General features: G+C 44.6%; 1 protein-coding gene across 1 annotated transcript; it reads left to right on the forward strand.

The window, feature by feature from the left end:
- The first annotated feature begins 841 nt into the window (after positions 1–841).
- On the forward strand, positions 842–12,939 carry LOC106581275 (sialate:O-sulfotransferase 1). The gene is made up of 10 exons (XM_082966715.1): positions 842–1,493; positions 7,713–7,949; positions 8,057–8,517; positions 8,744–8,858; positions 9,702–9,886; positions 10,636–10,757; positions 10,921–11,095; positions 11,341–11,505; positions 11,706–11,906; positions 12,109–12,939. The coding sequence occupies exons 3-10, from the start codon at positions 8,088–8,090 to the stop codon at positions 12,459–12,461; spliced, it is 1,746 nt and encodes a 581-aa protein (XP_082822841.1). The 5' UTR covers positions 842–1,493; positions 7,713–7,949; positions 8,057–8,087; the 3' UTR covers positions 12,462–12,939.

Below are 12,939 nucleotides of genomic sequence, written 5' to 3' on the forward strand. Positions count from 1 at the left end.
CTATTTCAATCTAGCAGGGGAGGCAGGGAGCAATGGCCAGAGCTGTCACCAGTGCAGTGTGATGCTCTATCTGATCGGTTCTATAACTATCCATTTCTAATTGCACTAAGACCTGTTCCTTCTCCAGCCACTATATTCTCCATCTACAGTAAAACCAAGCCTATCGACTAGCACCAAGTCCACTGGAGAATTCAGTTAAACAATCATCTGGTGTGTGTGTGTGTGTGTGTGTGTGTGTGTGTGTGTGTGTGTGTGTGTGTGTGTGTGTGTGTGTGTGTGGAGTGAAAAATAACTATATTTTTTTCTCCTCCGTATTTCACTCTGTTTTTCAGGTAAACAAGCGAAGCCAGCAGAAAGTCTTCCCTCTCCTATGTTCCAACCATCCTCATTAACAGGTCAGTCAGGCTGCGTTTACACAGACAGCCCAATTCTGATATGTTTCCCACTAATTGGTCTTTTGACCAATCACATCCAATCTTTTCACATCAGATATTTTTCAGAACTGATCTGATTGGCCAAAATACCAATTAGTGAAAAAAAAAGATCAGAATTGTCCTGAACACAGCCTAATAGACTAGCACTACAAACTGCCAATGTAGCATCCACAGCTGCACCCCTTTCCATCATCCCTTCCACTCTGTTTGTCATTTCAGGCTAGCGCTGATCTCATTGATCCATCGAGGTCATAACACCGATGCAGCTGTTGGAGTCTGCTATTTCAAATTCAAGCCACACATATTCCCCCGCCATCGGACGCTTCCAGTCTACAGCAAAAAAAAGATCAGAAGCCAACCTCTATTTTCACCGATATTTCACAGACATTAATAGGTGTCTGTTAAACCAGGGGCACCTGTCTAGAATTACAGTATTTAAACAAATGAATGACAGCGTTCCATGATGTAGCCTAATTGATATATCACAATGAACGTGATGACAGAAAGTAAATATACTTATTTTTTATATTTGATATGATTCTTACAAATAATGTAAATATTATCGAATGCAATAGAATGCAGGTTTACGCTGTATTAGGCAGACAATGTGGAAAACGTGCACAGTGGACATCGAAGCCCCAGTGAGCTGTGAGGAGTATACTTGAAGAGCATGCGCGCTGTATCCCTATCTCTGTCCGCTTAAACAGTTGGGTCTGTGCGCGAATAGAGACAAACGTGATGCTGCTCTGCTGTGTGTGTGACCGAGGCGACATGGCGAGGATTAACATATTGGGATTATTGTTTTTCTAATGATTTCGCGTTAGAAGGCATTACATAAGAAAATAAAAGGAATGAGACGAGGCCGACGAAGAGGAGACATAAACATCGCCACATACAATGATGAGCGCCAATTCGACTCAGAAACACTGAAGGACTGAACACTCGGATGCCATTTATGAAGGATGTGCAGAATTTGTTTAACATATGTAGCTTTTGTTAATGATTCGTTTTTCGTTCGTTTGTTTTAGCCTAGCCTACTATCGAGATACTGGCGTTATGGTAAGACCTACAGTATGTTTGTAATTGTGGAGCTGTATTGATTTAGGGATGATTCTATGTTGATGTCCTAACGTGTTAATAAGTCATTTGTGCATGGTCTAACCCGTGAACTTTTATAGACTACTGAACAGCAATTGAAAACATAGCCTCAAATGTGACTTTGGTGATTTAAAAGGGTTGTTGTAGGTTATTGTTAATTGATGTGATGCATAAATAATGCATCGAGGCCATGCGAAAATCTACATGATGCAAACAAGTGGAATTATAGATACTAGATTGTTTTTGATCAGTTGAAATTAAACCTATGATTTATTGGCAAATATTTCCTCATATATTGAGTCCCACTTTTCCCCAACTTATAACGGCATTTAGAAAGGGCTCTACCACAGTCTTAATTCAAAACCATTTTGAATATGATACAGCATCGAAGTGGGAGTCCTTATTGCTGCTAGGTTGATCCCCAAGACACAACAGATCATTACACAGCTCTCAGTGGAGAATTTCTCCCTCTGTTTTCTTTCCACAAAGCCCAAGAGAAAGACCCCCCCTCTCTTGTACACACACACACACACACACACACACACACACACACACACACACACACACACACACACACACACACACACACACACACACCCTCTCCCTCCAATCTAGTATTGAATGGGGTATTCAGTGGGCTGTTTGTGTAAGCTGATTTGTGTTCCAGGGTGGATCACAAGCTACAGCCTCCTGGGCATTTGGGTTCAGCAGCTGGGGCCATGGTAGGAAAAGGGGAATGGTGGAAGGTTGCAAGGCAGAATGGTTGGAGGCTAGTTGTCAGGGTTCGGAAAATGGAGGTGGAAATGAATGTGTCAGAGGATCAGGTATTATGCCAGCATGCCACCAGTCACATGTGGAGTAGACAGAAGACAAACATGTCCTCCTCAAAGCCATAACTGGCTATATAAAGGATGAAGGAAAAAACAACAACTTTGTGCTATGTTGGATCATAGATTTACAAAAATACTAATCTTCAATACAAATTCAATAGAAGACCCAGTAGGGGATTCATACCATTTCCAACATCAGCTATAGACAGATGAAGCAAAATATTACAACAGAACATTCTGTAACTGCAGTTAAAACTTTCTGCAAATCACTTGCTAAACACACTTGCAGGCATAACCAGGTGTTCTTCAATAAATACAGTACACGTTTTGTTGCAGCAGAGCTTGGTGCAGCTACTCATTCTTTACATATGGATCCATTTTATTTCAGTAGTCAATATAAATGTGTCCAGGATGTGGCATTTGCAATCATCTTTGCAGCCATTTATTGAGTGGTTTTTAGTGACTGTGGTTTGTTTATGGCTTGGCCCATCAATCTGCAAATGGAAATGAAACACAAAGTGTAAATAACCCAAGATGGTCCATTTACTAACAAAATATTAATGCAGCACTACATATATATCCCTTGCTGGCTGGCTCTTAAAGGATTGGTAAGTGCTGGCCCTGGACCACTCTCAGGAGTGGCTGAGTGTATTCCACACAGGTCACGCATGCAGAGGCTGTCCTTGGCTTAGCATAGTCTCAGCTCATACCCTAAAATCTGGGTCAGAATTTACAGAAATATATACATATAAATAACTGATACTCTTGGACTGATGCTCCTGTCTTATAAAAACAAATACATTTATATAAATTTGGTCACAAAAAGAAAAAGATTTGCAGAAATGCCACAGTAAGGTTTTTTATTGGAAAAAACAAAATTAAAACTGGCAAAATGTACAAGATTGTCTAAGATGTGAAAGTAGGCTAAAGCATATGAAAGGGAGCTTACTCTAGAGCACAACTATGTTTATGATAATCACCTTGTCTGTACTGCACTTGAAGACAGTCCGTGGGTTCCAGGAAGTAAGGAGCACCATGAAAAGAAAAACAAAGAAGAGCAACTAAAGAAGTGCCTCAGTGCTTGCCTGGGGCAAGGCAGTTCCTCTGAGGCGAAACAAATAAAATGTGTAAGAGGGAGCTCTGTCTGGCATATCGGGATATGAATTTGGATGAAAATTCGAGAGATTTGTCTGACTCTGCAAGAGATTTATCTTGTCCTGAAACTTATTAAGAGATTTGGCTGGTTTTTGGAAGGATAAATGTATCTGTCTGTAAAGGCTCTCTTAGTCACGGCAGTGCTTTATTGCCAGGCTTCCTATACTTCTTAAATCTGGTTTCTAAAGTTTATTCTCCATTTCAAAGTAGCCTATTTTGCATGTGATTAATGCCTTAAATTGTTAATGCCATACACAAAGTCCTGGTTAAACTGCTTTGTTTGAGCAATAATTTACATTCATTAGTGAAAGGTTCAGCTTTAAACTGAAGGGTTCCTATTTTTTATTCATTTTCAAGAAAGAAGATGCTACCCACAACTCAGTGGAAAACTGTCATTACCTCTATAATGAAACACATGGTTTAAAAAGTATTGTATGGCCCAGTTGAGATTGACGAATGCAATCTGGTTCCTGCAAATGCAAGTATGTTATTGCTGAAAGGGAGGGGGTTGAAAAGCTGACTGAGCTAAATGTGTTAACCTCACACTGTTGGTTCATGTAGGTAGAGGGCCTGTATGAGTAGAGGACAAGTATGTTATTGCTGAAAGGGAGGGGGTTGAAAAGCTGACTGAGCTAAATGTGTTAACCTCACACTGTTGGTTCATGTAGGTAGAGGGCCTGTATGAGTAGAGGACAAGTATGTTATTGCTGAAAGGGAGGGGGTTGAAAAGCTGACTGAGCTAAATGTGTTAACCTCACACTGTTGGTTCATGTAGGTAGAGGGCCTGTATGAGTAGAGGACAAGTATGTTATTGCTGAAAGGGAGGGGGTTGAAAAGCTGACTGAGCTAAATGTGTTAACCTCACACTGTTGGTTCATGTAGGTAGAGGGCCTGTATGAGTAGAGGACAAGTATGTTATTGCTGAAAGGGAGGGGGTTGAAAAGCTGACTGAGCTAAATGTGTTAACCTCACACTGTTGGTTCATGTAGGTAGAGGGCCTGTATGAGTAGAGGACAAGTATGTTATTGCTGAAAGGGAGGGGGTTGAAAAGCTGACTGAGCTAAATGTGTTAACCTCACACTGTTGGTTCATGTAGGTAGAGGGCCTGTATGAGTAGAGGACAAGTATGTTATTGCTGAAAGGGAGGGGGTTGAAAAGCTGACTGAGCTAAATGTGTTAACCTCACACTGTTGGTTCATGTAGGTAGAGGGCCTGTATGAGTAGAGGACAAGTATGTTATTGCTGAAAGGGAGGGGGTTGAAAAGCTGACTGAGCTAAATGTGTTAACCTCACACTGTTGGTTCATGTAGGTAGAGGGCCTGTATGAGTAGAGGACAAGTATGTTATTGCTGAAAGGGAGGGGGTTGAAAAGCTGACTGAGCTAAATGTGTTAACCTCACACTGTTGGTTCATGTAGGTAGAGGGCCTGTATGAGTAGAGGACAAGTATGTTATTGCTGAAAGGGAGGGGGTTGAAAAGCTGACTGAGCTAAATGTGTTAACCTCACACTGTTGGTTCATGTAGGTAGAGGGCCTGTATGAGTAGAGGACAAGTATGTTATTGCTGAAAGGGAGGGGGTTGAAAAGCTGACTGAGCTAAATGTGTTAATCTCACACTGTTGGTTCATGTAGGTAGAGGGCCTGTATGAGTAGAGGACAAGTATGTTATTGCTGAAAGGGAGGGGGTTGAAAAGCTGACTGAGCTAAATGTGTTAACCTCACACTGTTGGTTCATGTAGGTAGAGGGCCTGTATGAGTAGAGGACAAGTATGTTATTGCTGAAAGGGAGGGGGTTGAAAAGCTGACTGAGCTAAATGTGTTAATCTCACACTGTTGGTTCATGTAGGTAGAGGGCCTGTATGAGTAGAGGACAAGTATGTTATTGCTGAAAGGGAGGGGGTTGAAAAGCTGACTGAGCTAAATGTGTTAACCTCACACTGTTGGTTCATGTAGGTAGAGGGCCTGTATGAGTAGAGGACAAGTATGTTATTGCTGAAAGGGAGGGGGTTGAAAAGCTGACTGAGCTAAATGTGTTAACCTCACACTGTTGGTTCATGTCAGAAAGTAATGGATTAGATGATGACACAGTGAATCTCGCATTGTGGTGGAAATAAGTCATTCTTGTTAAAAAACGTAATGTAATCACTGGCTAACGCTACTAAAACTATTATTTTTGTGAAGGAAAACTTGCATCTGCAAGTTACTCTATAAACTCATGAAAATAATGTTTCTCTAAGCTTATTTCCATTCCACTCTGGTCTCCCTTGGTGTTGGCGAGAAAGAAAGCCACCACATGTCAAGCCTTTGTTTAGGACTGGGCCGTGTTCCAAAGCTGAGTCTGAGATGAAGGTGAGAGGTTACGCGAACAAGAGCAGGATCTAGTTTTGAGACCATTCAGGCAATTGGTTTTGTGTCATGCATGTCAACTACGTATTGTAAACAAGTAGACATGGAACTTATAGTTTGCCAACTTGTAGAGGAGGAATTGGTGACTTAGGCTCACCTCCTCTCCTTTATAATAGAGACATGTACAGTGAGGGAAAAAAGTATTTGATCCCCTGCTGATTTTGTACGTTTGCCCACTGACAAAGAAATGATCAGTCTATAATTTTAATGGTAGGTTGATTTGAACAGTGAGAGACAGAATAATAACAAAAAAATCCAGAAAAACGCATGTCAAAAATGTTATAAATTGATTTGCATTTTAATGAGGGAAATAAGTATTTGACCCCTCTGCAAAACATGACTTAGTACTTGGTGGCAAAACCCTTGTTGGCAATCACAGAGGTCAGATGTTTCTTGTAGTTGGCCACCAGGTTTGCACACATCTCAGGAGGGATTTTGTCCCACTATTCTTTGCAGATCTTCTCCAAGTCATTAAGGTTTTGAGGCTGACGTTTGGCAACTCGAACCTTCAGCTCCCGCCACAGATTTTCTATGGGATTAAGGTCTGGAGACTGGCTAGGCCACTCCAGGACCTTAATGTGCTTCTTCTTGAACCACTCCTTTTGTTGCCTTGGCCATGTGTTTTGGGTCATTGTCATGCTGGAATATCCATCCACGACCCATTTTCAATGCCCTGGCTGAGGGAAGGAGGTTCTCACCCAAGATTTGACGGTACATGGCCCCGTCCATCATCCCTTTGATGCGGTGAGGTTGTCCTGTCCCCTTAGCAGAAAAACACCCCCAAAGCATAATGTTTCCACCTCCATGTTTGACGGTGGGGATGGTGTTCTTGGGGTCATAGGCAGCATTCCTCCTCCTCCAAACATGGCGAGTTGAGTTGATGCCAAAGAGCTTAATTTTGGTCTCATCTGACCACAACACTTTCACCCAGTTGTCCTCTGAATCATTCAGATGTTCATTGGCAAACTTCAGACGGGCCTGTATCTGTGCTTTCTTGAGCAGGGGGACTTGCGGGCGCTGCAGGATTTCAGTCCTTCACGGCGTAGTGTGTTACCAATTGTTTTCTTGGTGACTATGGTCCCAGCTGCCTTGAGATCATTGACAAGATCCTCCCGTGTAGTTCTGGGCTGATTCCTCACCGTTCTCATGATCATTGCAACTCCACGAGGTGAGATTTTGCATGGAGCCCCAGGCCAAGGGAGATTGACAGTTCTTTTGTGTTTCTTCCATTTGCGAATAATCGCACCAACTGTATTCACCTTCTCACCAAGCTGCTTGGCGATGGTCTTGTAGCCCATTCCATCCTTGTGTAGGTCTACAATCTTGTCCCTGACATCCTTGGAGAGCTATTTGGTCTTGGCCATGGTGGAGAGTTTGGAATCTGATTGATTGATTGCTTCTGTGGACAGGTGTCTTTTATAAAGGTAACAAGCTGAGATTAGCAGCACTCCCTTTAAGAGTGTGCTCCTAATCTCAGCTCGTTACCTGTATAAAAGACACCTGGGAGCCAGAAATCTTTCTGATTGAGAGGGTGTCAAATACTTATTTCCCTCATTAAAATGCTAATCAATTTAGAACATTTTTACATGCATTTTTTTGGATTTTTTTGTTGTTATTCTGTCTCTCACTGTTCAAATAAACCTACCATTAAAATTATAGACTGATCATTTCTTTGTCAGTGGGCAAACGTACAAAATCAGCAGGGGATCAAATACTTTTTTCCCTCACTGTACAACCATAACCACTCTGCCTCAATAACACAATATCTCTCCTGTGTCTCCTATCTGTAGTTTCATCTTTGAGGATGAGAAGAGAAAGCTGAACCTTGACCTCATTCAGACTGCCTTCCATTGGCTCCGGGCTGAATCATCCTGATTCAAGAGGCTGTGTCTTTGCATTACAGTCAAGATACGTACAGCAACAAGCTATGGAGCGGAACCTCTTGCTTGAGTGGATCATGGTCGAGGTACATCTAAGGACATTTGACGACTAGGCTCCACCAACTCCTGATTCCTATTCCTCTCGTGGTGAGAAGTATTGTAGTCCACAATAATCGTATTGCTGAGATGACTAGACAAGAGAGTATGTTACTGAGATAGAATGCTTTACACCAGAGCTCTGTATATGTTTGAAGCCAGCGGTAGACTGAGATAAAGAGGGGATCGATGGCCAAGCTCCTCTACAGACTGCAGCGTTTCCTCCGGAGGACCCAGCTGTTCCTGCTCTTCCTGGGTGTGGCCTACATCATGGCCGGGAGCGTCCTGCTGCTCCAACGGGCCAACCTGGTGGTGACCCACCGAGGGGCCACCAGCCCTCCACTGTCCTCCCTGCCCTCCTTACCCTCACCACCCCGGGCCCTGGGGATGCCACCCGTCAGGGTAGGAGGCTACGGGGGCAGGAGCACACAGATCATGGCTAGGGGGCAGGGGTACAAGCCTGGGAGCCCGTTGGATGACAGGACTGGAACACGCTGGCTCATGTCGAGGAATCTGGAGATCCGACACCTGCGGCGGCGCTGGTTCCACAGCCTGATGACGGAGAAGGATATGTCGCAGGTGGAGAGGAGCACCCCCAGGAGGAATGTGCCTCAAAAAGGTACCTACCTGTCCCAGAAATGAGGAAAATTATTCACTGCCATTTAGAGTGGAGATTCTGAAGGGGTATTGTATTCTACTTGTGTCAACTTCTCAAGTTTTGGAGACACTACCTGAAAAAGTGGTTGACAAAATGAAGTAACACAATGGCAAACTACTTAACCTGTAACTAATGATTTGCTGATTTATGTATATGTGTTTGTTTGTTTGTTTGCTCTCATGGCAAGGTTCTTACATGGGCTGCTTCCTGGACAATTCCAAGAAGCGGGCTTTGAAAGGGTCTGTATCCACTGATTTCCGCAAAATGACCAGCACCATGTGCCAGGATACCTGCTCAGCGAGGTAATTGTCTCTCCATCCTGCCTCAACACACTATTATCAGATCTTTCATAACACAGGAAGTATTTCACATCTCAGGAGGAGCATTTCATCAACATTATATAACCCCCATTCCCCTCCTATAATCTCTGCAGATTAAACTGCACAGAATCGGTGTATCTGGAATGCACCCACAGGTAGGCAGACCATACAATTAGCATAGCATAGGCATAGGCTCACCCGAGGAGTTCCACGATACTTGACTTGTATTAACTAGTAATGGAAGAGATTTTGGGGGGAAGAGAGCAAGCACAGACCTACCGTTGCAGGAGCAGAGCACTAGGTGGTTTGTCCCAGGCTGAGAAATTGAAGCCTCCGAATTAAGGATGTGTGAGCAGAGGAGCAGCGAGGAGTGTTGTAGTCTCTGGTCTCCCAGGGCAGATGTTGAGGGAGTTGAGGAGGGGGGGTTGGAGAGATGGAGTGATCTACAGTGAGGGACTAGGGAGTGACAGGCAGGCAGACTGCTTCAGTCTCTGTCAGTATTAATTGTGCAGCAGAGCAAAGGGAGCGAGACATTCAGTGCTCCCCTAATTAACCCCTAGGGTAGAGGAGCGTGCTGCATTTGCATTGCTGTTGAATTCATTATTAACATACTGTATGTTCTCGTGTTATACGTATGATTCAGCATAGTTATAGACAAAGATTCCTCTTGAAAAAGGAAGACTCTTTAGGCAATCAATATATAAAATATGTTTATTTTACGAAGAACCAGATTGTTTAGTGATTACGGATGTGTTGTGAATACTTTGTGTGTTGATGCAAACTGTTACCAGAGTTTTATATCTATCTGAATGTCATTTATTACAGTGGCTACCAGTTTGCTGGTCTGGAGTATGGGTCGGAGTGTTACTGTGGCAACCACATCACCAGCCTGCGTGTGAGAGACGAGGAGTGTAACTTGGACTGTAAAGGGGAGAAAGGCTCCCCCTGTGGAGGTGTTGGGCGCCTGTCAGTGTTCACGGTGGAGGATGTGCTTCCAGGCCAGAGGAGATGTGAGTATCAGGGACCTGGTCCAATCTTGAGAGCTGGGGAACAGCAGGAGATGTGAGTATCAGGGACCTGGTCCAACCTTGAGAGCTGGGGAACAGCAGGAGATGTGAGTATCAGGGACCTGGTCCAACCTTGAGAGCTGGGGAACAGCAGGAGATGTGAGTATCAGGGACCTGGTCCAACCTTGAGAGCTGGGGAACAGCAGGAGATGTGAGTATCAGGGACCTGGTCCAATCTTGAGAGCTGGGGAACAGCAGGAGATGTGAGTATCAGGGACCTGGTCCAACCTTGAGAGCTGGGGAACAGCAGGAGATGTGAGTATCAGGGACCTGGTCCAACCTTGAGAGCTGGGGAACAGCAGGAGATGTGAGTATCAGGGACCTGGTCCAACCTTGAGAGCTGGGGAACAGCAGGAGATGTGAGTATCAGGGACCTGGTCCAACCTTGAGAGCTGGGGAACAGCAGGAGATGTGAGTATCAGGGACCTGGTCCAACCTTGAGAGCTGGGGAACAGCAGGAGATGTGAGTATCAGGGACCTGGTCCAACCTTGAGAGCTGGGGAACAGCAGGAGATTGAGTCAAGCTGATAAAGCATCGCATTCACTGTCAGTAGAACACGCATCTGCTACACACCCACACAGACACGTCTAGGGCTCTGCTTACAGGGAATGTTCACATATGTTATAGGTCTGTATTGAAGCCATATGGCTGAGACTTGCAGCTGTGCAAACTACCTCTCCTGTGTTTGCAGACAGGAACGTGCGCTACCGCGGCTGCTTTAGGGAGCCTGAGATCAGCTCCTCTACATCTCTTGTCCATTTGCTCCAGCCCAACCTCACCTCCCAGTCCTGCATAGAGGCCTGCATTAACAAGGTTGGACCCCTAGGGTGCCGTTGTCAAGATTTTGCAGTATGACGTTGCATATAAATAAATTGTTTCAGCATTTACGATGTGCTTATGAAGACTTTTTGAATGCCCTATAAACCCATTATAAGTTTTAGTTTGTTTAAAGTGTGACCAAATTTGCCTGGCCTAGGAGTTTCCTCTGGCTATGCTGAGGAGTTTGGACTGTTTCTGTGGTTACGCTACTCCTGACTTCACTCTCCATGAGCCGGCCGAGGAGGAGCACTGTTCACAGAGCAACACCACTGAAGCCTCCTTACCATCAACCCTCCAGCGCTTCTACCAGGTCTACCAGACACCTGTCCAAGGTAACACGGTCAGACAACCAAAAAAGCATTCTTCCTTCAAATCCAGGACAGCCAACCTTGTGAAATAATTTTAAGCACCACTCCAGCATGACACCAAACTCCACTTTGCACCACGCAAAATAAAAATTCCACTCAAGTTGTTAAAATTGTGTTGGCTTTTGTCTTCTGCAATTCAGTATGTTTCTGAGCAGACTATGTACAATTCCCATCCTGATTTAAAATGTTAAATTCCTTCTTTCTCCCAGACTCCAGATGCACAGAGAGGAAGTTCCTACCGGAGAAGTCCAGTTCATTGGTAGCGCTCTCCAGCTTCCCAGGAGCAGGCAACACCTGGGTCAGACACCTCATAGAGTTGGCCACAGGATACTACACAGGCAGCTACTACTTTGATGGAACCCTTTACAACAGAGGTCAGCTCCTATACTGTACAGCCACTTCTGTCCTTGGCCATCTGGTGTGCAGATCCAGCTATTTGTCCATAATAAATTCAAGATTTAAAAAAATGTAAGATATCACCTATACCCCTCTGTCTGGCTTGGCTTATACGGCCAACGACGAAAACAAAATATTTCCCATATGGTGTGTGTATCTGTGTCTTGGTGTTGTGTAGGCTTCAAAGGCGAGAAGGATTACTGGAAGAGTGGTCGGACCATCTGTGTGAAAACACATGAGAGTGGGAGGAGAGAGATAGAGATGTACGACTCTGTCATCCTGCTGATCAGGAACCCGTACCGTTCCCTCATGGCTGAGTTCAACAGGAAGTGTGCAGGACATCTGGGATACGCCTCTGATCAGCACTGGAAGACCAAAGGTACAGAGCCAGCCTGGAATCTGGGTTTGATTGTGGCTTGTATTAGTCATGTACAGTATAGTACACCAGCCAAAGTAGGAGACCTCCTGGGACCGTGTTTTTTTTATTGCAGGAGGGAGGGTCTGTGTGTCTGTCAGCATTGTGTGAGTTGACGTTGTTCTTTCTGAAAAGTACTGCACAATAACTTGCTCCCCCCTTGTAGAGTGGCCTGAGTTTGTAGGCAGCTATGCCTCCTGGTGGGCGTCGCACGTACTGGACTGGCTGCGGTTCGGCCGGCGGGTCTTAGTGGTCCACTTTGAGGAACTCCAGACAGCGCTGGTGCCACAGCTACGATCCATCACCTCCTTCCTCAACGCCACAGTGACCGAGGACAGACTGCTTTGTGCCGAGAGCAACCAGGATGGACACTTCAAACGCTCCGGGGCCCGGCAGCCCACCTTCGACCCCTTCACACCCGACATGAGAGGACTGATAGATGGACTGATCCGTGCGGTGGACCAGGCTCTCCGGGACAGCAACCACACAGGCCTTCCACTGGAGTACCTGCCCAGATGATGGACAGCTAAACTCTGATCACCCTAATCTCCACCTTGTCCACTACCCTGTCCCTCCTCGGTTTACACTGCCTTTTAGCTGTGGTGGCACGGATGGATGGGTACCCCCTATCCAACCCAAGAGAAAGTGTTTCAAATCAGGAGCGTGCCCTGCAAAGGAAACATAGTCATATACACAGAGGCTATTCTCACAGAACACTTTCTATGTTTTAGAAGCACTGGTTTATCAAAGAACTGCCTTTCTGTTTTAGAAGTGTTAGGCTTTTTGGGACATTGCCTTATTGGGGGGTGAACTTATAAGTGTACCAAACAATGGAAATGGTTTCCTCTGTTTTAAATAAACGGTACATCCTATAAGAACTATAGGCTACATCCTGTGGTTCAACCCACTTTTGAATTTTGTTATTGTGATTAAAATATAAAAACTCTATATATTGGATTACAACATAATAAAGTGACATTTAAAATATTTAATGCAA

This window comes from Salmo salar, chromosome 20 (assembly GCF_965601325.2).
Source record: "Salmo salar chromosome 20, fSalSal1, whole genome shotgun sequence".
Taxonomy (NCBI): domain Eukaryota; kingdom Metazoa; phylum Chordata; class Actinopteri; order Salmoniformes; family Salmonidae; genus Salmo; species Salmo salar.